At 33.8% G+C, this 25592-nt stretch overlaps 3 protein-coding genes and 1 pseudogene across 7 annotated transcripts; 1 reads left to right on the top strand and 3 right to left on the bottom strand.

Annotated features, from left to right (window-relative positions):
• Positions 1–1006: 1006 nt before the first annotated feature.
• LOC125215215 (protein phosphatase 2C 50-like) lies at positions 1007–4081 on the bottom strand. 3 transcript variants are annotated; one of them, XM_048116573.1, is made up of 4 exons: positions 3861–4081; positions 2276–3231; positions 1886–2197; positions 1007–1817 (listed from the first exon to the last, which is right to left on the bottom strand). In XM_048116573.1, the coding sequence occupies exons 2-4, from the start codon at positions 3083–3085 to the stop codon at positions 1287–1289; spliced, it is 1653 nt and encodes a 550-aa protein (XP_047972530.1). In that variant the 5' UTR covers positions 3086–3231; positions 3861–4081; the 3' UTR covers positions 1007–1286. The 3 variants fall into 3 exon arrangements, with proteins under 3 accessions (XP_047972530.1, XP_047972529.1, XP_047972531.1); XM_048116572.1 differs by having other exon boundaries at positions 2276–3477; XM_048116574.1 differs by lacking the exon at positions 3861–4081 and having other exon boundaries at positions 1007–1621; positions 1712–1817; positions 2276–3671.
• A 2389-nt stretch (positions 4082–6470) lies between these two features.
• LOC125216404 lies at positions 6471–8825 on the bottom strand (annotated as a pseudogene).
• A 7856-nt stretch (positions 8826–16681) lies between these two features.
• Positions 16682–19218, top strand: LOC125216405 (ran-binding protein 1 homolog c-like). Its single transcript, XM_048118106.1, has 4 exons — positions 16682–16974; positions 17476–17627; positions 17778–17903; positions 18647–19218. The coding sequence occupies exons 1-4, from the start codon at positions 16805–16807 to the stop codon at positions 18871–18873; spliced, it is 675 nt and encodes a 224-aa protein (XP_047974063.1). The 5' UTR covers positions 16682–16804; the 3' UTR covers positions 18874–19218.
• Positions 19219–19862: 644 nt separating this feature from the next.
• LOC125216403 (peptidyl-prolyl cis-trans isomerase CYP57) lies at positions 19863–24405 on the bottom strand. 3 transcript variants are annotated; one of them, XR_007175406.1, is made up of 11 exons: positions 24077–24405; positions 23126–23307; positions 22941–23042; positions 22760–22857; positions 22517–22655; positions 21893–22109; positions 21754–21802; positions 21123–21315; positions 20597–20737; positions 20193–20445; positions 19863–20087 (listed from the first exon to the last, which is right to left on the bottom strand). XR_007175406.1 is itself a non-coding variant. In XM_048118105.1 (10 exons), the coding sequence occupies exons 1-10, from the start codon at positions 24294–24296 to the stop codon at positions 20305–20307; spliced, it is 1479 nt and encodes a 492-aa protein (XP_047974062.1). In that variant the 5' UTR covers positions 24297–24405; the 3' UTR covers positions 19863–20304. The 3 variants fall into 3 exon arrangements, 2 of the variants coding, with proteins under 2 accessions (XP_047974062.1, XP_047974061.1); XM_048118105.1 differs by having other exon boundaries at positions 19863–20445; positions 21754–21799; XM_048118104.1 differs by having other exon boundaries at positions 19863–20445.
• Positions 24406–25592: the final 1187 nt, after the last annotated feature.

Genomic DNA, 25592 nt, shown 5'->3' on the forward strand with positions numbered 1-25592 from the left:
TCATCTCTCTCACGCAATTTTTTTTTGCATACCGAATTTCGATACACTATGGTGGTGTTCGGTTTGCAAGATAAAATAATACCAAGATACAATCTAGGATTGAGTTGTGAGATTATTTTAGTCATAGAGGGTTAGCTATGACTAATTATCCCAGATTATCCATCTAGGATTGAGTTGTGGGGTTGAAGCTCATGAACCAAATACACTATAAATTTAATCTCGGATACAATCATGCAAACTGAACACCCCCTATCTGTATTGAAAATTGACTATATAAAAGTTTCGTTATGTCATTTTATCGTAGTTTTATTTCATATCGTTATACATATTTGGTATCAAATTATTGGTGTATCGCAATATATATACTGAAAATTATTGTATATTGAGATTTTGTTAATTTTAATATTTTTTGTATACAATTATATAGTACTGATATTTTAGTATATTAAATATTTTTCCAACCTTATATGAGATCCCTCTTATTTGGCATAAACTTAGTACTCCCTCCGTCCCCCCATTAGGAGTCACACTTCCGTTTCTACACTCGTTTTATAACAATGATAATAAATAGTTAAAGTGGAGAAATGGTAAAATAAGAGAGAATAATGTAGAAAAAAGTTTTCTCTATATTATTCTCTCTTATTTTACTTTTCTCTACATTATTCTCTCTCTTATTTTACCATTTCTCCACTTTAATTATTTATTATCATTGTTATAAAACGGGTGCAGAAACGGAAGTGTGACTCCTAATGGAGGGAGTACTACTTATGATTTTCCAATGTTTTGTCAACTTGCACCAAAAGATTCTCATAAAATTGAAAGAATCTATATGTCTAGAAAATAGTTAATGTACACAAGCATTTAGTTAAGCGACTCAACAGAAAGATACTATAACATTATTAAATTAACTCTATTGCTTGGTTGTACTTTGAAAATGACCTAACAGAATACATGGAGTAGTAATATTTTTTTCAGATTTGATATAGATTTGCTATATCATAATCAATTACTCATATTAATAAAACATTTCATTCATTCTATAATATACACTATGATCGATACAATAGCCTGCAAACCACACAGAACCTTAAGGCCGAAGGCGCGTGGGTTCCAAAACCCTAATCCGAATACTACTATACTAAATAAACTTTACATTATAATTGCACAAATCTATAGCCCATAATTAAAACATATGGGCGAAACAAATCACATTTTTTTTGTCACATTATTTAATTTAAGGAAAAAAAATAAAAAGGTTAAAAGAAGAAATTATCTTTATTCTAGGACTAGGTCTTGTTCTTGATCTTTCTTTGAGTCTTCAAGTCTACTACAATAACGGAGATGTTGTCCTTGCTGCCCTTCTGCGTCGCCCGGTTCGAGAGATACTCCGCGGCTGCCTGAGCCGCGGGGTCGATCGCCTCGCCCCGTTCCAACGGGAGGGAGGCGCCGTTGTGCTTGTGCCAAAGTAGTATCCTTTTACGCGCTAGATCACAGGCCTCGTCGTTTGACATGACATCCCAAAGGCCGTCGCTGGCCAGGACGAGGCAGTCGTCGTCCTTCGTCCGTGGAACGAACATCACTTCGGGATCGGGGATGATCCAGGGCTTCAGATACCGGTCTCCTGCACGCGGGAAAATGGACGTTCGAGCAAATGAGACAGACACGAAACTATGGAATGACGGTAGGAATGAAATGGAATGCGAAGGCGTACCGATAGACCTCGACATTGCAAGGACGCCAAAGACGCGATGACCGTTCCATTGTATGACCTTCCCTCCCGATGCTTCGATGCGTGCGTACTCGTCTTCCCGATTAGGCTGCAAGATACGAGGAAACAGAGTTAGGGGGCACGTTAGACGGACTTTAAAAACTTACGGGCGGTTACCTTGTGGTCGACGGAAAGGGCCATGGCTTCTTTGCCACGGTAGAGCACGGCCCTCGAGTCACCAGAGTTGGCCACTATTATATGAGAAGAGCACACTAGTGCAACGATGGCCGTGGACCCCACGGTCTCGGGTGCGAGCGGCTCGAGGCTGGCCTTCCCTCCGACCTCATCGTCGACCTTGAGAAAACATCTAGTGAAAGCTCTCCTCCACTTCTCTTCACAGCTAGCATTATCATCATCAAGGTTGTTTATCATCACATCCAACTCTTCATTCAAAGCAAGATGCAGACGATCACGGCAGTAGTTAGCTACCTGAAAACACGACACAATCATATCTCGAACGCGTTGCAACGACGCTGCGTGATAAAAAAACACGAAAAAGACATCCACCTGAGAGCCTCCATGACCGTCGTACACGCCAAAGAAGTGGCCCGTCAGATGGCTCAAGCACGTCGTCGTCCCCCCTCCATCCTCACCGGTCAGCAACCGGATCGGGATTTTCAGCAAACGAGGCAGAGCTGCGACTGCATCTTCCATCTCCGGCCGCCTACCACAAACAGAGGTGAGACCCCAAAGAGGCACACAATCCACTTCAAAGATACTCCGGCCTCCCCTCCCGCTCGGCCCCTTCTCCAACCGAGCATCAGGCTTCAATGCTTTAGAGACGGCAACATCAGCAGCCCCTTCCGCGGATACAGACGGAGAATCGCCTAAAACAGCATCATCACCACTCGGATTCCTCGAAACAAGTATTCTCGAAGCAAGCTCCCTCTCAACCTCCAAGAAGTTGGCCTCAAACGCCAAGAAATCGTCCCCACACAGACTACTAGCATCACTCACCACCGACAACGAGCAGGAGCTATCAGGCATCGCATCACCCTCCAACGAAGACGACCCATCCTCCTCACTGTCGCGGACCACAACATCCCGAGCCAGCCAGAGGCTCTCGTCCTCAGACATCGTAGCCACCAGAGACGAAGACCCCTCGCTCCTCACCTCCCCCGACCCCAACGCCACCGAGAAACTAACATCACTCCCCGAGTCACCAAAGCTGCAATCATCATTGTCTCCATCCACAGAGTTGCCCAAACTCTTCATCTCAGCATCCGTAGCCGCCTCTTCCTCCATACTCTTCGGGTAGTCAAGAGTGAAATTACCTAAACTAAATGGCACCGAGACCGCCCCACGCCTCCCCTCCATCGAGATCACTATCTATATACGAAAGGTTGCCCCGCAGCCCATCTACTCCCACATCACCTGTCATTGTTAAATTAACTCACCACCCCCCTCCAACAGAAAGCAAAATCTACCATTTAAGATCAAGAATCCATTGCCCATGATCCAAACTAAACCAAAAAAAGCTTATAATTAGAAATTACTTCCTAGATCTGCCATGCTTAAAATGAATACCAATCACCATCACTGAAAAAAGGAAGTCACCACACATAGAAAAGTGAACTACTAAACTCACTCTAACAATCCAATTCCCCCAAATATTCACTTAATTAAACTATTCCAAACTTCAATACATGAAGAAGCAAGAAAGGGGGAATCCATCATCACCAAGATCCATTCTTTACTCAAACAGTCAACTGAAGCAAAACAAGTCAAAAAATTGACAATAAGAAAACAAATCAAGATTGGGAATTTATGACAATATTTGAGCTGAATTAAAGCAGGGAAGCAACAAAATGGTTGATGGAGAGAGAGAGGGGAAAAGTTTGAAGAATCACAGGAAAACCCTGAATAAAAAGGCAAACTTTTTTTTCTCAACAAGAAGACTTTGAGTAACCTGGATCTGAGGCAATCTATGTCAACCCTTTATTCAAATCTTGAGCTACTTTATTTAGTCTAACTCTCCCTTTCAACCATTAATTACTTTACTTGCTCAAGAAATTGGTAACACCAATAAATAAAATATTAGTAACAGCAAGAAAATGAAAATTAGAAAGTGAAAGGTAACTACAACAACTACCTGCTTTCTTACTGTTATTGTTTCCCTCCTTTCACCATCTGTTGACAAATCAAGAACCCCAGACAAAAGAATTGTGGGTTCTCCAAATTTTGACAAAATCATAATAAAAATTTGATCTTTTTCATAGCTCAGGAGGTTATAGTGGAATCCCGGCAAAGTTAGTGGGTGGGGTGGGATTTGGAAAAATGATTAAAGCAAAAAGGAATGAAACAGTAGTTAATTATTAGTACAAGAAATTAATGGGGATTTAATACCATCTGAGTAAACTAAGATATGTTGTGGAGGAAATGACAGATGTCCAGTCCAGATTTGCATATTAAAGCATCTCCACCAATTCAGTTCTTGGTGAGTGTACTTCTCAACTCTCTTGTTTTTTTGTTTTTTTGTTTTTTTAATAGAATTTAGATCTTGAATTTGACTGCAGTGAAAAATACACTAAGCTGGTTTTGGTTTTGAAATTCAGTTTGATCATATCATTATTCAATGATAGTGCTACAAATTTGGAATATATTTTTCGACACTATAGATTGCATTTTTGTAGTACTAGTACACTAGTACTGATTTGGAATATATTTTCGACATTATATGTTGCAAATTTATTGGTTGCAATTAAATAGTAGTACTAATTTGGAATATAATTTCGACACTCTATGTTGCAAATTTATTGGTTGCAATTTAATAGTAGTACTAATTTGGAATGTACTAATTTGGAATGTTGCTAATTATTGTTGCAATTTATTTGGAATATAATTATTAATCAACACTATTCATTAACTTTGAAGATTTATTACACATACCACAATGTAACTCCAAAACTTTGAATAAAAGCGAATCCATATTAAAGTATTAGTATTAAATTAGTTTCGTGCAACCAAAAAAAACTACAGTATAAAATTTGGTCGAATCTTTTTCCAATTTTTTTTAAATAGAGAAAAAATCATACAGTTAAAATTTATTTATATTTATTAAATTGTGAGTATATACGTGAAAGTGCATTTAACATGATAGTTGAAAAATTATACGTGGTGTCACCACAAATGGATTAAGTGATACTCCATCTCTTATTTCTAAATAAAAAATGTTAATTGGTTGAAAAATATTAAAAATATATTATACTTATTATACAGTATTTTTTGTCATGAGATATTTAAAAACAAATCTATTTTTTATTTCACATTCTAATCCTAAAATTAGCTCCAATTTAATAAATTCGTTTGAAATAATCCTCAATAAGAAGAACCTTGTAAAGTTAGACGTTGAATATTACACGCAAATAGAAGTCATAAATTGAATTAAATTATGGATAAGATACGAATTGTTGTTGGGATTTAGTCACGTGTAAAATGTAAATGTGTAATCCATTTTTTTCCAACTAGTAATATTTAAAAGCTTTTGACATTTGAAAAAAGTATAGGACAAACAGTGAGTGAACTTCTAACTTTTTTTTTCTATGATTGGGTTAAATCAAGTAAAGATTGGCGTGCTTTGATTTTGATTGCTTCTCTACTCATTCACCACAATGCTTTAACCATGTGACACATCCTACTAAACTTTATTTCTACCTCATTATAATAGTTTGGAGTTGAATTTTTGAATAGCAACAACAATTAGCTCTAAAGTAATTACTCCCCATGTTCCCTCATAGTTGAGACAAAACTTTTCGGCACGGAGTTTAAGATTCAAATATTGAGTGTGTTAAATAAATAGATAAAAAAGTAAGAAGGAGAAAAAAGTAGAGAGAATAAAGTAAAAAGTGAATAAAGTAGAGAGAATAAAGTAAGAGAGAGTAAAGTAAGAAAAAGAAAAAAGTTACTATGAAAATGACTCAACTATGAAGGAACTTCTCGAAATGGAAAAATGACTCAACTATAAGGGAACGTGGTGAGTGTTTGTTTTAACTACTTGAATCAATTAATGAGCAGATTTAGGTGGGATCAGATGGTCAATCAATTTCATTACGGATTCATAAGGATTGGAAAATTACATTAAACTAGAGAGAAAATATGAGCTATTCACAAAATTCATCTAGTACTAATTTCTTCTATGGCTCAAAGTTGGTGTTTGTAGAGAATCCGTACATGCACATTGCAAGTACAAGCACTAAAAACAGGTGCAGAAGAGATTGCAAATGAGAATAGAAGCACAGGGGAAGTACTTGCAATGGCACCAGAAAGAGCTCAACTGAGCCTTTCTGCTAACTCGAATCACTCGACTAAAGCTCAGCTAACAGCCTTCAACTTGGCGCTATCGAGCTTCATTCACACCGTCAACGGAGAGGAAGCACGTGACACAAAAGACATCAAGCGAGTTTTGTTAGGGAGATTATGAATATTGAACAAAAACGGATAATCTGAAAGTCGTGATAAATCACTTTCAGATCAAATCAATTTCGGTGGTTCTACCAAAATATTTGATCGGATACAATTCAGAGAAATCAGAGCTTCTGTATGTTGATGTTCGAGAAGTATTTAGAACCAAAAGAATCGATCAGATTAAGAAGAAGAAGATGAACCAGTGCATCTGTTGGAGGAAAACCGAAAATAACTAATTTTCAAAAGGTTTCCGAAATTGCAAATTAGTCCTTTGACTTTCAGAAATTACATTTCCGGATGAATTTCTTACACAGCTCGACCCCAACCAGGGGCGCTGCCCCCGGACCCCCGTCCATCATAATGAATTCAAATAAACGTGCACTCCGCACTTACATACTTATATGATGTATCATCATGATAATACTGATCAATCAAGTTAACCCAATTACACTAAAATATCCAACAAGTTTGATCTCAACTCCAGAAGTAGCTACGCTACGACTTCATAGGCGTCTCCGGATCAGGTTTCAAACACAAACCACTTCAAAATCGATGAGGATGTACCTAACTTAATTTGCTAATATACTGTATTATACAGAATTGTGAACAATTTGAGAGTAGTTTTATTGAGCAATATATTTAAAGATAAATTTTCAAGTATTCATCCATGCGCTTATACTGGACTTCCGGATAGAGTGTAGAAGCTTCTTCCCCGTCTTCCCCTATCTCGAAGCTTGTGAGGCAGCCGTCGTAGAAAATGTGATAGAAATGGCCTAATCCAACTTGGCCAACATAGTCAGCATCTGCATTTCATGATAGTTGAGTTGTATTCCTTTTTAGGCTCTCTCAAGTTAGTTGAGTCGTTTCTCTTCATGAAAAAAAAAAAAAAAAAAAAAAAAAAACATACCTCTCATGAGAGCAAGAAAGTCTTGGCCGGAAATGGAGGTCTTTTCCAACGTGTTCCCGGAAAGATTCTCCCATATCTGGACGAGCTCTCGCTGGGAGAGGATGTTTTCGGGGGGCGGATGTAGACGGTCTTGTTGAGGGCGCGGGGGTCGTCAACGGACTTGATGGTGTAAGTGGCGATGTCGTCCTCGTCCATGAAGACGGCTTTGGCGTTGCCATCGCCGTAGATGAGGACTTTGTCTTTGGGGGGGAGGAGGGTCCCCATCTGAGAGAGGTTGCCGACGAAGTAGACGCCGAAGCAGTTGGCGGAGATGTAGGTGCGGGGGATGTTGGCCGCCTCGATGGCCTTCCTTACCGTCATTTTCTCGTCGAATGTGACCCTACCTGGCTCAAGCGCGTGCATCATTTGTGCGGGATCCATGCCGAACTCCGAAGGCAAGAAACGCTGCAGTCAACGCTAATCAACTACTCTCTTTCGTCCACGATTAAAAGTCTCAGAATATTTAACAAATGGTAATTCTAGTCGTATGCTAATTTCTTTTACAAAATGGTAATCTATTTAGTCTAATGTCTATAATTACTATAGGTCCATAGCTCGTAAATAAAAATAAAAAAACGAATTTTGTTCCACAATTTCGTTTTCAATCAATTCATAACAATATGCCAATTTTACATTTTTTGTAGTATGATCCGCACAACTTCCACAGACACCATACATTTAAAATGACACTGCTTTTACTTCACTCATCCACTACTAACCATTTGTTGAGTAAAGTTAAATCCTAAAAAAATCTATTTTTGATTTTTATTATCATTGCTATACTGTACTAAAATTAAATTCCAAATGTTTATCTAAAATTAACTATTCGAATGAAAAAGTAACAACCAATTAAGTTGTGCAGATGATAAAAAAAAATACCAACAATAAAACGGTACTAAATCTCACTAATTAAAGGCAAGACTATTTCTCTTAGAGGGATGGCTAGGATGATTAATCATGCTACTATCTATCCTAGATTATGTAGTGAACAACACATTGATTCTCTGATACGTTAATATCAATATCAGTTGACATCATAAATATATTAGTTCATGATATTCATGAATCAGAGAATTGATATTGTATCAAGAGCTTATATGTTTTGTGATGTCAATTGATATTAATGTATTTGAGAATTGATATAGCAATAGCTAGTATGCATCTATGGATCTCAATATTCGACTATTTGAGCCTATCGCGACACAATCTTTAAATTTCTATAAAAATAATACACATACGAAAAAAACCTTGATATTTCCCGCTTCTTTAATAGCATCTTTAATAGCATCAACAAGCTTAAGCTGCATCAGCAAATTATGGCTCCGGAAATGCACCCCGGACATGGTGCATACAACCACGTCGACTTGCTTCACCGCCTCCACCAGGCTCTGGTGATCGGAAAACGACCCCTCGACCAGCACGGCCCCCTGCCTCTTGAACTCCAGCAGCACCTGCAGCTTCTCGATGTCCATCCCGATTTCCGGCCGCCTTAGAATGTAGGTCGGGTGGCCCTCCGCTAGGCTGGCCTTCACAATCCTCCTCCCCATGTAACCGGTTCCACCTACAACAAGAATTCTACTTGTTCCCATTTTATCAAAATTGGAATTTAGCAACTCTTTAAGTAAATTTGCCTTTGACTGGGAATTGAGAGAATGATGATTATATATATATATATAGAGAGAGAGGTATTTGATTGAAAATGTAGTAAGCGTCACTCAAAATATTAGGTATGTATGTAAGGATATTGATCAGAAAGATAATGAAATTTAACCAACTTGACTAATGTGAAGATTCAGTTGATTTGGCTGTGCTTTATATATATGTTTTTGCTTTTCACTTTATTGATGAAAATGTTAATATATTCTCAATGATGTTCCAATGTTAAACAAGTGGTGTAATTATGTTTATTTTCTATTATTGCTTTTCTTCTGTAGAAGGTTAGGTGAGGATAAGGATTTCAATTAGAAATATTTAAACGGAATTTTATATTTTAATTTGGTTAGAATCGATTATTCAAATTAATTATGAATATTGCGTTCACTCCTATTATTAAGAAAATCACACATGCTTTTAATTATGTGAAATTAATTACAAATGTTTTGAATAGCATTGACTATAGATAACACGAGGATAAAATAAAGCAAAAGAGATAAGAGAGAATTAAAGTAGAGAAGAGAATAAAATACTGTATGATATAAGAGAATAATAAAGTCTAAAATATATTAATAAATTAGAAAAGAGAATAAGATTTAATTATTTTGGCGAAAGAAAATGAGTAAATTAATTTGATGTTTCAAAAAGAAATACTACTTCACTACAAATTAATTAACTTGGGATGGGTGAGTATGCAGTCTAAAGACATAGATTAGGTTAATTGACTTTTACAACGACTAGTATTAAAAAATTAATTTTATAATTAAAATACTTACAATTTCAATGTTTTCCTTTTTGTTTAATATTTTTTATAATATTTTTATTCATTAACTAAATACCACTGGCGGATCTAGGGAACGGAGGGGGCGGTTGGTTGCCCCCTCCGTGCGACTAATTTTCTCTTATCCGGACGTAAAATTATCATATCTGCCCTCTCCGTTTGCCCCGACGTCGCTTCAAAAATAAAAAATAAAAATGTCATTTTCGCCCTAAACCAACCTACTAATACATATTTCGCCCCCTTTGTTTATGAATCTTGGATCCGCCACTGCTAAATACTCAACGACGCTAATAATTTTTTTCTTTGAATAATTTTTTATGTTAAAATTAGAATTCGTAAGTATTTTATTTATAGGTATAAGTATAATTGACTTTTTGAGTGTTTGAATAAAAAGTTATTTATCTATAACAATAAAATCAAATCAAATACGGAAAAAATTAGTAATCATTCCCATGACTTCCTTTATTGTTGCATTTTATGCATTATTTTCAAAGACAAAAAGTATACACACTTTTTTTGGTTAGTAAAAAGCCTAATGGAGGATATTCAATTGAAAGTTACTCTCGACCACTATACAATGGACAATATAAAGCGGGTTGGAGAAGTTGATCGATCCCACTTTCAGCCCATGAGGACCGGAAAATTTCAAGATTTGGTATTTGATGATGTTGTCGACCCCACATTGTGGTAATTACGCTCCAACCATGGGTTCACTTATATTCTTTGTCTGCTATTCTTTGCTAGCGACGATAGCTAGCTCCACAGCCTATGCGTTCTGATGCTGATAACGATGCTCTTTAGTTGTGTCATATTTTACAAATTTTGATTTCTAGATTCGTGACTGATAAAATAACCATCAAATTCTACCTCTCTCAATTTTGCATGTCACTTTGTTGCATGTGTTAATTTTGGTAAAACAAAATAATTTCGTGTTCATATATACATTATATCAAGACAGGAGAGTGTTATATTGCTAACTACAACTAAATAATAGCCATTAGATATTCAAATTAAGGGTTTAGATCATTAATCCCTAAATGTCAATACGATCAACGAAAAATGTCAATAAGGACATAGGATTAATTCCAAAAAATATCAATAGGGATATTAATGTCAATTAACTACATGTTTATTTATAACTAACTTTTAAAAGAAATCTCAAAACTTTAAATTCATATAACATATATCAAATTAAAGATAATTTCATAAGGATTCAAACGATATCCTACATGCATATGTTCCGACGTCAAAATTTGAAAAAAATTTGAAATTTTTTTATTTTTTCGTACAAGCAGAAATGTCAACATACTATATAAAATATGTCAATATAATACATGTAGAATGTCAATATAAGCAATGAGTTAACATTCTTAAAGCATTGTGTTGACATTCTCAAAGCATTGTGTTGATATTTTCGGAACACTATATTGACATTTTCATCAAAAACCCTAATTTGAATTTTTTTTATCTTTTTTTATTTAATTAATAAAAATGAAAATTACACGTGGCAAATTGTAGACCACTCATTTTCTAAAATCCTATTACCTTAAATTAGTTATAATTAACAATTAAATGATAAGTTAGCAATTGATCACTCTCCTGTTACAACATTATCATGTAAACCATAACGCTATCCAAACACAGATATTACAATGTAACGATTCGTTGATTCGTCGTAGAATATCCAAATTGTATATATTATATTATTAAATTACACATTACTACTATCATTTTCTGAAAATTATGGGCATTTCATTCTCAATATAGTGGGCATGACTGTCTCACCATATATTATTTTTATGTAGTAAATTTATTGCAGGACCTCACTTTTGTGTGGAAGAAAATTAAACAACAAAAAAGATAGCTGCACGCTCGTAATTGGAAATCGTAACCATACCAAATTATCAATCAATCAATTAAAAAGTGAAATTGACAATGAAATGCATATGTGATTTGAGAATAGGATATTTTTGTCACAAAGACTAAATTGTTACTTTAATAAAACTATTTTAGTTGATGGGAGAAGCTATGAGGTCATCGTATGCTCGGCCACAACATAGATATGTTTGTAATCTAAAAATGGTATAATGAATAGAATAATTTAGTGGTGATATATAATTTTCCAACATTTTATATAATACTATATGAGTAAATCTTTTTCAGCATGCTAATTCTGATAAATTTTCATAAAAGATATAAAAAAAAGTTAATAGTTTTAAGTAATACTTATTCAATTAATACTTTTACATGTTTACCATCTCTATATGAATATTGCAGTGTTACGCTTCTGCATCATTCGTAATATTTTTTTTCCTTACCAGATTGCAGTATTACTCTATAAATATTGCAGTATTACTAAGTATTATTTGTAGTTTACATATTACCAAATCCGTTTCTGATTTAAATTTTTGGGACCCACGCCTGCAATATCCAACACATAAGACTGCAATCCGAACTATATTTCATCAATTCAATCCTAGGCATCCATCTTAAGGGCTAGGATTAGTGTTATGGTGTCACTCTAAACATGGTGTCACCCTAATGCTCCCCTATATAGATAAGTATTTTTAATTGAGACATTGTTCATTCAATTTAACAATACATAATCTATCACAAACGTGCACAAATTTAAATATTAGCACTAAATTTATGAATGAGAAATAAAATTTTATAAAAACAAAATAAATATACAAAATAAGCTGAACCCTTAAAGTTATATGAAAATTTTGGCTCTACAAATTCAATCGATACAATAAAACCAGAAAATTTTGGCTCTACAAATTTTGGTTTATTTCTATGTCACATGTTAAAAAATCTACTGAAATTGGCTAAATGTATGCAATTGCCTTTTATTTAGGTTTGTGCAAAGCTTCTTAAACGTTTTTAGGATGCTAAGTAATTGATGTAACTTTTGGACTTTTTTATTATCTTTAATTGATTGTAAATTAGTCAATCAATCAAGCTTTGTTTTGTACAATTGACAATTTACTTTTTGCATCATATATGTATAAGAGAACCCAAAAAAAGAATGAACTATCATATTTTAAGATATGTTAAATATTCATCCAACTCAGCTATACATTTTTTGATAATTTATCAGTGACTATCCAACCACACCATTATATATTTATTTTTATTATTATTTGCAATAATATTATTACATGAATATTATTGCATGATCAAAATTAATAAAAAATCACAATAAATGATGAATTATAAATTATAAAATACACAAATAAACAACATAAATTACAATAATTGAAATACGAAATTGAAAATACATAATTGGTGCTCAAAACCTAGGATGAAAATTAATAACAGAAATTTTGAGAATCGGATAATATATTACTCTCATCATTATTCATAGTGAACAACAAAGAAGACTACAAAATTAAAAATTACACTAAAAGAAGAAGGATTATATGAGAAAAGATTATTTTTTATGATAAAAAAATATAGCAATTGCGGTCTCGATTTATAGAGGATGAAAATTATGAATTTTTTGTATAATATTTATAATTATTTAATATAATAGATAAAAGATATTTAAATTTTAAAAAAATATTTATCAACCAATGAGATTTTGCCATTTGGTACATTGATTTATTTATTGACCATTGGTTTATGCGGTAGCATCTTATTAATCACACCAATAACACCCCTTCATGTTTTTTATGTGTAGTTTCAAATGTATAATGGTGCTTTATTTAATGACAACATATTATGCCATGCATCTTACAATAAATTTTTTTAATTCATGCTAAAAGATTTATACAATATACTCAAAATAATTCATGGAATTGGAGAACATGTTATTCTCATCATCCATGGTGAATAAATTAAAAAAATGAGAAATTGTAGAATAGAAGAAAGATTATATGTATAGAAAAATAGAGATTTTTTTAATGAATGAAACTATAGCAAATGTGATATCTATTTGCAGGGGATTAAAAAAGCTTCTTAAACGTCTTTAGGAAGCTAAATAAATGATGTAACTTTTGGAATTTTTTATTATCTTTGATTGATTGTAAATTAGTCAATCAATCAAGCTTTGTTTTGTACAATGGACAATTTACATTTTGAATCATATATGTATAAGAGAACCCAAAAAAGAATGAACTATCATATTTTAAGATATGCTAAATATTCATCCAACTCAACTATACATTTTTTGATAATTTATCAGTGACTATCCAACTACGCCATTATATATTTATTTTTATTATTATTTGTATTAATATTATTACATGAAATATTGATTATTGCATGATAAAAATTAATAAAAAAGCACAATAAATGATAAACTAAAAATTATAAAATAAACAACATAAATTACAATAATTGAAATACGAAATTGAAAATACATAATTGGTGCTCAAAACCTAGGATGAAAATTAATAATAGAAATTTTGAGAATCGGAGAATATATTACTCTCATCATTATTCATAGTGAACAACAAAGAAGACTACACAATTAAAAATTACACTAAAGAAGGATTATATGAGGAGAAAGGATGATTTTTTTATGATAAAAAAAATATAGCAAATGCAGTCTCGATTTATAGAGGATGAAAAATTATGAATTTTGGTATAATATTTATAATTATTTAATATAATAGATAAAAGATATTTAAATTAAAAAAAATATTTATCAACCAATGAGATTTTGCCATTTGGTACATTGATTTGTTTATTAACCATTGGTTTATGTATAATGGTGTTTTATTTAATGACAACATATTATGCCATGCATCTTACATTAAATTTTTTTAATACATGCTAAAAGATTTATACAATATACTCAAAAAAATTCATAGAATTGAAGAACATGTTATTCTCATCATCCATAGTGAATAAATTAAAAAAAAATGAGAAATTGTAAAATAGAAGAAAGATTATATGTGAAGAAAAATAGAGATTTTTTTTATGAATGAAACAATAGCAAATGTGATCTCTATTTGTAGAGGATTAAAAAATATGTATTTTGATATAACTTATATATATATTTCATTTAATATATAAAATATATTTAAATATTAAATAAAATATTTATTGACCAACGATTTTGTAACAAATGATATAATCATGGTGGACAATATCATAAATTGAGAGAGAGACCACTTGTCTTATTTTATGCATCTGTCAATCTTTAAGAGAATTTTCATTGTAACCATTGGATATATATAAGAATGATTTGATTGATTTGACAATTCTTTATTGTATATACTCATAATAATCATGTGATAATATAGTATATTAAAATAATAAATATAGTTAGTTAGCAAATTAAAAACACTTTATTAATTTTTGGCCTCATTTTCAATTTTTTTATTTTTATATTTAAATTATTTCTCTATTATTTTTTAAATTTGAATTAAATATGCATTAATTATATTTTATGATTCAAAAAAATTTAAAAAATTATACACAAATACCATAATATTATGAACGTTCTATATACTATATATATACCTATACTTTTTAATTAAATCTATAAATAAATTATATTTTTTCTCAAATAAACCAATTTTTAATTGTACAAAATTTGACTGTATAGCTTTACTGATTGAAAACATAATTTACTCAATAAAATTTGTCTACTGATTGAAAACATAATTTACTCAATAAAATTTGTACAAGTTGAAATGTCTCTAGATATGAGTCATATGACATGATTGATTGGACAAAAATTCTATACGTTACTAATGTCCAGTCATCGACACTATCAAAGTTCAAAATCAAACATAATTTATTGATTTATGGCATAATTAACTGAATTTAAGAGACATCATGTAACGCCAAACAAAAGTTGAATGAGAGAAATAAATTGACTTTCGTCTCTATACTTAGCCAATCGTTTGGAGGAAAAATGTTATAACTACTACGTTGTACTTACTGTATTTTATTTATTCAGAATAAGTCAAAATCTTTAAATATTTGATATTTGTTGGAAAATCATAAATTTATTCAAAATTTGTCTGTCTTCCAATTTTAAAAACCTACAAAATACGTGGACTTAACTGTTGACGATTTGAACAATGCCGCTTATTCATGATGATGTCATTTAGTTAAAAATATCAACGATATATTATTACATATTCAAATGGGATCAATATTTTGATGTGGAATAAATACGAATAAATTCAAATATAAATTTTAAAAATATTAAAGTGACCAAAATATAAAGTAAATACTCCCTCTATTTTCAGTTAGGAGCTCCATTTTTCTGTTTTAATTTGTTCATGAATAAGAGTCTCGATTCATTTTAACTATAAATAGTAGTACTAGGCTTCACATTCACTAACTCATTTCATTCACATTTCATTTAAACTAATATCCACAAATGAGATTTATATTTTATTAAATTTTTTCAGATATTTCTCTTACAAATCGTGCCCCAAAAAAATACTCCCTCTGTCCGACATTAGGAGTCACATTTCTTGGCGGCACGAATTTTAAGAAATGTTTAAAAAAATGGGTACCAAACAGTTAGTAGAATAGGGTCTCACTTGTATATAGTAGTTTTAAATAAAATGTGAGTGAAATGAGTTAGTGGAAGGTGAGACCTTATTACCATTTATGGTAAAAGTGAATCGGGACTCCTATTCGCGGACAGATTAAAATGGAAAAATGAGACTCTTATTTGCGGACCGAGGGAGTAATACTCTTAATGATGGACGGACGAGGGAGTATATATTTTGGTCCAATCTATCTCAATCACTTACTACATTGGCCCATTCAAGTGTCCTATCTTATACTACTATGATATATGTTGATCGTAAGCCAATCTAATGTTTTGAAAGAAGCCCTAATTTCCAAATTTAGAAAATAAAAATCAAATTTATTTTAAATCATGATTCCGAGCCAATCTCCCCGGAGATTCTCAAAATGGGTAATAATTATTTAAAAACCACAAAAATTTGCTAAATTCTATATTAGTTAACTCATAATTTTGACCAAAAAACATAATTTTGTATATAGTTAATATAATAAAATAACAATTTAAAAGTAAATAACCTAATCAAAATTTCAAAGCCCAATTTGTTGTGGTGTAGAGCCCAAGTTAATTGGGCCTTGGGCCTTTCGAAACCCATATAAAGATGTTCCCTTCAATTATTTTGTCGCTCTTCGTCACTCTTCAGTCATCAATCTCACTTCCCTTTATTTCTATCTGCAAAACCCTAACCCTACGCCGGATCCCTCGCCTTCTCTCTCCCCCTTTTCCGCCTTATTTCCTCCGCTTACATCGCTAATGGCGAGCTCAACTGAGCCGACAGCTCTCAAGAGAGAGGAAGAGGAGGAGGACGATTCGAAGCCGGCGGCGGAGGACGAGGATACCGGAGCTCAGATTGCTCCGATCGTTAAGCTCCAGGAAGTTGCCGTTACGACAGGCGAAGAGGATGAAGATGTTCTCCTCGATTTGTGAGTATTCTTAGCTCTGGATTTGATTTCAGATATGTTTAGTGGAATTAGTTGAATTTGTTATTCGCTGTTTAGGAGTAGGATGTGAGTAATCTGATTCAAAATTTGGATCGAAGTAGAGTGTCGTATGCGCGATTGGCTGAACATTTGTTGTTTGATAGTTGGTTGGTGCAGTGGATGGAGGTTTTATATTGTGCATTTGATGGAATGGGTGTGCGATCGTACAGTGTGATTAGATTTAGGATGAAGTGAATTGATAAATGTGATGATTCATTCTGTCAAGGTGTTGTTCATTTCAATTGATGTTTTTGATCTAGGATTGGATGAATCTGTGTTAATGATTCATAGCACAGCTGGAATTTCAACTCTATTTTTACTATGGTTTTTTTCTTGTGCTTAAAAGAATTGATGCGGTAGAATGTGTTTATGGGTGTTTCTGGCAATTCCGATTATATTTTGAAGTTAGCATTATTTTATGATAAATTGTTTGTTTGTTGGTAGGAAAGCAAAGTTGTATAGATTCGACAAGGAAGCTAACCAATGGAAAGAGAGGGGAGTAGGGATGGTGAAGCTACTCAAGCACAAGGAGACCAGCAAAATTAGGCTTGTTATGAGGCAGAACAAGACTCTCAAGATCTGTGCAAACCATCTAGGTTAGCAAATCACTTTTTTCTTCATGAATTTTTGTGTGAAGTTTGTTTCTTTGTTTAAAATTTAATTGATAAAAAAGGATATCAGGAATTAGTATTGGTGTTAGATTCTACATGCCAGACTGAATTATGCCTTTTCCATTTCAATTGCAGTTCAACCCACAATGACCGTACAAGAGCATCAGGGGAACGACAAGTCCTGTGTGTGGCATGCCGCTGATTTTTCAGATGGAGAGCTAAAGCAGGAGACATTCTGTATTCGTTTTGCCTCAGTGGAGAGTAAGTTGCTGTACCTTTTATTGGTTATTCCCCTCTTAAATGCCAGTATGCACTTTGATCTTTGTTTTGTGTTACTCTCTAACCACTTACCCTAGCAGATGAATGTATTGTAGTTTCATACATGTTCATTTCATATAGGCTTAGTTATATTTAAATGGTGTTTTGGTTTGTGTAATGTCTTTAATATATTGTCTTGTTAAATGCATGCCTAAACTATTACTTAAAACTGATTTCCATATAAATTTATGAATATGCCATCCTCATTAATATGGTTAGACTTGAACCATGGTGAAATGATATTTCGTGACTTGATTGATGTGTTATTTGGAAATGCCATTTAGATTGATTCATGTTCTACATGTGGAATAACTTGCTCCATTGCTTTGGTTGTTAGCCATTTATCTTCTCTCATTAGAATTATAGTTCATACTGCCTTTGTCCCAAGTTAATTGAGGCATTTCTTAGGACGTGAGAATTAATAATGTTGTTTAGTGAATTAAATGTCGAGAGAATAAAGTAGGAGACATTGAAGTATGAGGGATTGAAAGTATTAAATTTTGCTATTAGACGAAATGTATTGCTTATATCGGGTCGTCCCAGTAAAGAATACGAATAACTTACTTTGGGATTGTGGGAGTAGCTTTTAAGCAGATGTTAACTCTATAAGATTTTCTTCTCCCACTGTACTACGTCTTGAAGTAACTTACTTCTAATACGCATTTTGTTTTTTTGTATTTGTTCAGACTGCAAATCTTTCAAAGACAAGATTGAAGAAATCACAGAGTCTCTGTCAAAGGTTAGTGTAGAAAGTGCAGAAGAAGCTGATGCCGCAGCCAATCTCATTGAAAAGTTGAGCGTTGAAGAAAAAGCCAAAGAAGAGAAAACAGAGACCGAAGAAGAGCCAGCGCCCAAGGAAGACAAGAAGGACGAGACTGAGAAAAAAGAGGAAACATCTAGCGATGACAAGTAAGGGAACAAAACATTGCAATTTTCTCGTCCGGGTTTTTGTTGGCAGTGGTTGAGAAAACACTGATAGATCGAGTGAGTGAGGAAAATCCCAATATCAGAACAGTTCTAAAATCATGAAAACTAGCTTGTGGTTTTTTTGTTATGTTGGTTTGTTTGCTGGTGTCCTAGTTTTGGTTGTGATGTTCAATTGATGTGTGTTTATAGTTTTTAAGTTTGTGTTATCCTTGTTGTCATCTTTGTTGGTATATCGGTTGTATTGCGAAACATTTACAGGTACTTTACCATCGCTGCCTATATTTTGAACATGGCCGTTGATTAATGTCTTTGAAAGCTTCGGCCTTTGCTATTTTTTGTGCTTATTTATGACGGTCTGATTTTAAAATCTAATCTTCATTTATTTATGGCACGCTTGACGAATATGAGTTTATGTATTTCCTCTGCATTCAATATGGTAGATACGGAATTATAAATTGTGGTCAATGATAATAAAATAAATGCTCCCTTCTTTTCAGCTAAAATGACACGTTTTTTTTAGTTTATCTTAAATAAAATGACATTTTTATTTTAGATAATTTTCTTTTTCCAATTAACAAATCTAACCACTTTTTCTTATTCCAATTAAAATAATCAATTCTCTTTACTGTAATTTTTTTTATGTAATTAAAGACATTAGCAAATAACTCCTAAAATCTTATACGACTAAGAATATGTCATCTTTGTCGAACAGATGAAGTAGTATATTTTCTGATCTTATATTCTAATATGATATATTAAAATTATACAAAGAATGTGCCATCTTAATCGAAGATAACAAAGGGAGTAGTGAACTTTTATTAGTACGAAATGGGCTATTATCGAGTTCCATTAACCAACAAGCACCTAAATTTTTTTATTTACCTCTGTATAAAAAATGATTTTCAAGGATGCTGAAACATCATTATACGAAATGGGCCATTATTGAAGGCTTATATAAGGGGCGTGACGTGGATATAAAACGAAAAGACAAAAAAAGCCCATATTTTATAATAGGACATTTGTTCCGAAACATTTGCAAGATACCAACACAGAATAATACAATGACAGCATCACAACACAGAAAAAATAGTTTTGTCAACAACTGAATCTGGAACATACACCCTTGATAGCTCAGTCGCCTTCATGCTGTGAAAGCTTTTCCGCAGGCGCCGTGACTGGAATGTGGAGGTGATGTGAAACCTAGTTTGAGGAGAAATGGTTAAAGACCGTTTGCCAAAACAACATTGTACACAAGGTCAGATGATGTATTCCTCGGGTCTACGCTTGAATGGATATGGCGTATACATTTACAAAGTGTATGCTGGGCTGTTCAACACTGCAGCTTGACCTTTGAGCATAAATACGAAATAACTGGCCGATTCAGATTTGGAGGTAAATCAGGCAGTGCCAAGCAAGTTCAAGTAAGAGACTTCCCCGCCCATTCTCTTTGTTTTCGCTTTTCCTTTGCCAGCATTTTGTTAAATTTCTCTTTCCCTTTCTCCAGAAGAGGGTCATGTACTACATAATCATTGGGATCGTTGCTCCGCGACATATTATTCTGCAGAACAAAGAAAAACTTCATGTCAAGAATCTAAGGAACCATAACGAACCTATATTTCTGTAAGAGGGTCAGGATATTCATAGTAAGGCTTTGAATTTCATGCAATGACACATGAGAAACTTGGACAGGAAAATTTATCATCAATTACCTTGCCAGGCTCAGGAGCAAACTTTAGCTCAACCCCCATCCATCCAGACACATCTTCATCCTTGGCACCAGTATCATCACCATTCGATCCTTTGAATTTGGTTGAGAAAGCAGACTTAAAGTTCTCGAGTTTGGCTAGGACCTAATGCACATGAATACGTAAAACTATTGAAATTACCAAGCTATGGAATTAAGCAAAGCAGCTGAAAAGGAATAGCACAAGAGCTGTAAATTAATTAGAGAACAAAAATTATTATGTGCTCCTGTGGTTTTATTTACATCACTACCGTGCTACATTCTGTTAAATCATTAGACAGTTCTAATATAACTATGGCACATATGGCAATTTTATCTTTCTGTCATACCATCAAATTTTGGGTCCTTTTCGTACTTTGCATTTTTTTCACTTCTCCCCTCATCCACAAACAGTACAGATGCATACTGTCCTTAGATAGCAGATTCCAGTAACACAAAATAAAACGTACTGTATAAACAATGTCATAAAACAAAAAGAACTTAGAACATACATCTTCTTCATGTCCTTGACGCCTGCGTTTTTTCTGCTTGTGCAGCTGTCTCGATCGTTCTGCTTCTCCAAGCAACTGTAAATCTGCATCTGCATTATCCAAGCGCTCAGCCCTAGCTTCAGAGCCTACTCCTTTTTTCTTAATTGACAACTTATCTGCTTTTGACTTTTCATCATGTTCATCAACTCTGGACCTGGCAAGTGCAGGTCAAAAGTCTTAGGGCCACGATCCTCATTAAGTTCACCAGGTTCCCAAAAAATGAAAATGAATGCAGCTACTTGTCGAGTTATGCAAAATTTATCACCAAGTATTCAATCAATTTATCCTTGTCAGTGAGAATGGCAAATATAGCCAATGGAGCAAACAGGTTTGTTAAAGAGATGCAACGGAAAGGGAAAATGTTGAATTCCCTTATCAGCAATTTTCAGCACTGACAAGACTGACCAAATAAGCCCTTTACAAATTGGCATAAAAATATTAGGTAAAATTTTTTTTCAACAATGGTAGCAAGAGAAAATGGATAATCCAGTGATACATATCCATCAGATAATGCTATCTGACCTTTTCACATCAACTCGAAGGACCTCGATTGGGAAAAGGAAAACATACACTAAACGTATAACAATCATACCTAGATGCAGGTGGAGATGTAGCACGCTTCTGAGAATCCGTACGCTCTGCTGATGCAAAGAAAAGATGAGATTAAATATTCAAGTCCAGTCAAGTAACCAAACTATGACTAATCAGATACTATCTAAAAATTCACTCACCATTGCGCAAGTCTTTCTTAGTTGGCTTGTCTCCAATCTCCTGCCTTTTTCTTAGTATCTGCTGACGCATTCGTGCATCGAAGCTGAGCTCATCTTCATCGCTATGATCAGGAGAGTCAGAAGTTCCAGCACCTAAATCTTCTTTATGCTGTTTCTTTGCAAGAGCTTCCCTCACCATTAACTGTGATTCCCTTGATTTCTGCTCTTCAGCTGAGTTCTGCAAAAGATAAGTTGCACCAGATTTGCAAGGATTAAATTATTGTAATTGAGAACACTGCATGTGCACTTGAATCTCCATGATAAAAATGTGAGACATCCAACTTAAGTACCCCAAAGGCAGAGAAATGAGAATAGTAAAACAAAGTATTAAGAAATAAATTAGATTCTCTAACCAGAAGATTGAGAAGCCCTCCATTCAAGATTTGGCATTGCACTACAGTTAGCTAATATGAATATATGAGAATGCTCTTAATCATTAAAGTTAACAATTTGGTGCACGTTTAACATTTAAATTCGTACCCTCCGGATCTTATATTCTCAAGCACTGAAAAGAAAATTATTGGCAGCATAAAGCTTGGAGAAATACTAAATTCAAAGATTCTACCAACACTATAACATCATTACCAAATCTTTTTCAAGGCCATCTTTTAGGAGCCGGGGATCATTCAAAACATCATGACTACTTTTTATTCTAGGATTGGCAGCTAAAAGTTCCTTCTCCTCTTCTTCAGCTTCGTCCCCAAATGAAAGCAAGCTCAGTTTTCTGTACAATAGATCATATAAAACATATTATATTACAACATACAGAGTAGAAAAGGAACTGCTGAGATCATTATTACGTTCCTCATTGAGGATCAATAAACCTACTTGATAGCCTTCTGCTTTGGCTCTTTCTTTTCAGATAGTAGTGAAGACTTTGTAGAGATTACCCTTGGGACCATGTCATCAAATGGATTCCATAGCACCTGAAGCAGAGTTGCAAAAAAGTTACGCAACTGAACAAAGTCACACAATTAAACAAAGAAGCTTCACCAAGACAAACTAATACCTCAGCAGAAAGAATCTTAGGAAGAGGGTCCAGCGGCCTATCATTTTTATCACACTCTACTTCACTTAAGGTTAACAGGTTATATATTGAATCTCCAGTTATCTGTTAAAAAACAATCGGATTAACTGTCAATGCAAGATGGTATGTATCAGAATGTGAGTAATACATGAAGGAGCATACATTACCTTTCCGAAAATTGTATGCTTCTTGTCAAGCCAGTCACAACGATCCAATGTTATAAAGAACTGGCTGCCATTTGAATTGGGTGTGTCAGGCTTATTTGCACATGCAACCAAACCCCTGTGCTTAAATCGTAGACGAGAATGAAACTCATCTGAAAACCCACCACCATAAATACTCTCACCACCTGTCACATAAAATATGCATACTTGTCAATTCATTTCAAAGCATAAGGTCACAAAAAAATTCGGATCAAAGAGCCACACATCATGTCAAATAAATCATGTTTCTCAGCTTCTATCTCAAAAGCCATACTATAACAAATAACAAGACGCTGGGGAACACATATTTAACGTCATGTTATCAAATAACTTTCAGGATAACAAACAACACAGAACACTCCTCATATGTAATAAGGCCACGAAAAGTGAGTTGCATATACAGTATACTGTATACTCCTAATTCATACGTATCCCTGATACCGAAGTTCTCAATAGGCCAACCACTCAAAAAATAAAAAAGTAAAAACAACCAAGTCCAGAACGTATCCATACGTCATTCCAACGTTGCTTAAAGATTGCTAATGATACACAACCAACATTGAAGAACCGACTAGCACTGCAAGTCTGCAATATGCATAAACTAGCATACCTAAATTCGAGTTCAAACAAAGTGCACACTGATATCTTCACATTAAAACTTCCAACAACTACCAATCGTTCTCTTCCCTGTCCATACCAAATTTAAACAACACATTCCAGCTCAGAACTTCACACAAACAGTTAATATACAAATCATATCCAAACTCCGAGTTCAAACAAAACGCACTTTAACACTGTTAGCTGCCCATCATTCCCTTCCATCTCCATCACCAAATTCAAACAACGCATTTCAGCTCAAAATTTCACACAAACAGCTCATAATATCAAAAAACAAAAACTCGAACTAATTTGTACCTTCTCCAGTTCCGGTGGGATCACCTCCTTGAATAAGAAACGACTTGATCACGCGGTGAAAAATAGTGTTGTCGTAGTATCCATCGAGGCACAGCTGCACGAAGTTGCGGACGGCCTTCGGCGCCTCCTTTGGCCACAGCTCGATGTCAAGGGGCCCCTTCGACGTCGTCAATATCACCTTCCCTTTCGTCGGCGGTTCCAACACGTACACCGTCGACATTGTTGGTTAGTTCCCAGTTGAACTGTCAATGGTAGAATTTCTCCGATTCAATTGGCGTCGGCGGTGTGCTGAATTTGTGATTGAATGGCAAACCCCCCTTTTCTAGGGTTCAAATTGGGGAGGCTTATATCAGAAATTGAAATTCTGGTTCGAAACGACGGCGCTCCGGGAAGTTTTGGGCTATTGCATGACTACCCCTCAATAAGTTGATAAATTCAATTCTCCCCGTATTTTTCTCTCATTTGCTATTTCACTCCATTATTTTATAGTTTAGTTCGAAAAATCATGAAATTTGATCAAATTTTAATTCATCTGTAATTTTAAAAATCAGTCAAAATAAGCATGAAATTTGGAACTTTTCACAATTATTCCACGATGAAAAAATTATATTGCTTTCGTGCAATATATTATAGATTTTTTTCCCTCAAACGATATTGTTTTCTACTATGTAAATAGACGATATCGTTTAATTCACAAGTAATTGATGTTTGCATGCGATCTTTCGGCTACCTTATCAGCTGCGATATGTCGATATCATCAAGAAAATTGGTTATGAGATAATTGCCAACAAATTGAAATTTTACGTATTAAAAAAAGTGAGTCCCTCACAAATAACTTGGAGAATCATATAATATACCTACATTAAGATTTCAAATTGATTTTGCCAATTAGATATAGGTGCTCTTAGGTTAAAATTATAAATAAATAAAAACATGCTACATCTCTGCATTGGAATATCGATATTCCTTTCTTCGGATTAAAGAGAAAAAAAAAAGGATGATTCCAAATTCTAAAAAGAAAAGCATATATACAAAGAAAGGTAGTATAAAGTGAAGGAGAAAAAGCTTGGATAACATATCTGGATAATGACATTTTTTAAATATTATAATACAGTACATTTCTGAAAATGAATATACATTTTCAAGGGTATTTGTATGTAAATTATTATACTCTTTTTTATTTCTGATTTTGCATATAAACACTTAAATTTAACTGTAAATTAATAAATACTCCTATTAATTTGTTCTAATTTTGTAACTGATCAAGATTTCAGTGATAAAATGGCGTGATCACTTATCTATGGGACACCCCCGAACGTCAATAAAAACGACGTAATATTAATTTGCTATATATCCTTCTATTGCGTTCTGCATCTCATTCTTTCCATTGCATCTCATTCTCTCTGGCTATAAACCTCTAACGAACAATTAAAATTATTTAATTTAGTATAATATGACGTAGTTTTGTTGCGTCCAATGTGATATGATCGTTCGATAATACTATATTGGCATCTTG

The sequence above is a fragment of the Salvia hispanica genome, chromosome 3 (assembly GCF_023119035.1).
Source record: "Salvia hispanica cultivar TCC Black 2014 chromosome 3, UniMelb_Shisp_WGS_1.0, whole genome shotgun sequence".
Classification (NCBI taxonomy): domain Eukaryota; kingdom Viridiplantae; phylum Streptophyta; class Magnoliopsida; order Lamiales; family Lamiaceae; genus Salvia; species Salvia hispanica.

Bases quoted from the DNA above. Each gene is read 5' to 3' on its own strand.
- LOC125216405 (XM_048118106.1), top strand. From the start codon at position 16,805: ATGGCGAGCTCAACTGAGCCGACAGCTCTCAAGAGAGAGGAAGAGGAG. The intron at 16,975-17,475 runs GTGAGTATTCTT...GTTTGTTGGTAG, and splicing joins GAAGATGTTCTCCTCGATTT to GAAAGCAAAGTTGTATAGAT. The intron at 17,628-17,777 runs GTTAGCAAATCA...TTTCAATTGCAG, and splicing joins GATCTGTGCAAACCATCTAG to TTCAACCCACAATGACCGTA.
- LOC125215215 (XM_048116573.1), bottom strand. From the start codon at position 3,085: ATGGAGGGGAGGCGTGGGGCGGTCTCGGTGCCATTTAGTTTAGGTAAT. The intron at 2,198-2,275 runs GTGGATGTCTTT...TCGTGTTTTCAG, and splicing joins ACGGTCATGGAGGCTCTCAG to GTAGCTAACTACTGCCGTGA. The intron at 1,818-1,885 runs GTAACCGCCCGT...CGTATCTTGCAG, and splicing joins CCCTTTCCGTCGACCACAAG to CCTAATCGGGAAGACGAGTA.
- LOC125216403 (XM_048118104.1), bottom strand. From the start codon at position 24,296: ATGTCGACGGTGTACGTGTTGGAACCGCCGACGAAAGGGAAGGTGATA. The intron at 23,308-24,076 runs GTACAAATTAGT...TTTATGTGACAG, and splicing joins TCCCACCGGAACTGGAGAAG to GTGGTGAGAGTATTTATGGT. The intron at 23,043-23,125 runs GTAATGTATGCT...GTTTTTTAACAG, and splicing joins AGCATACAATTTTCGGAAAG to ATAACTGGAGATTCAATATA.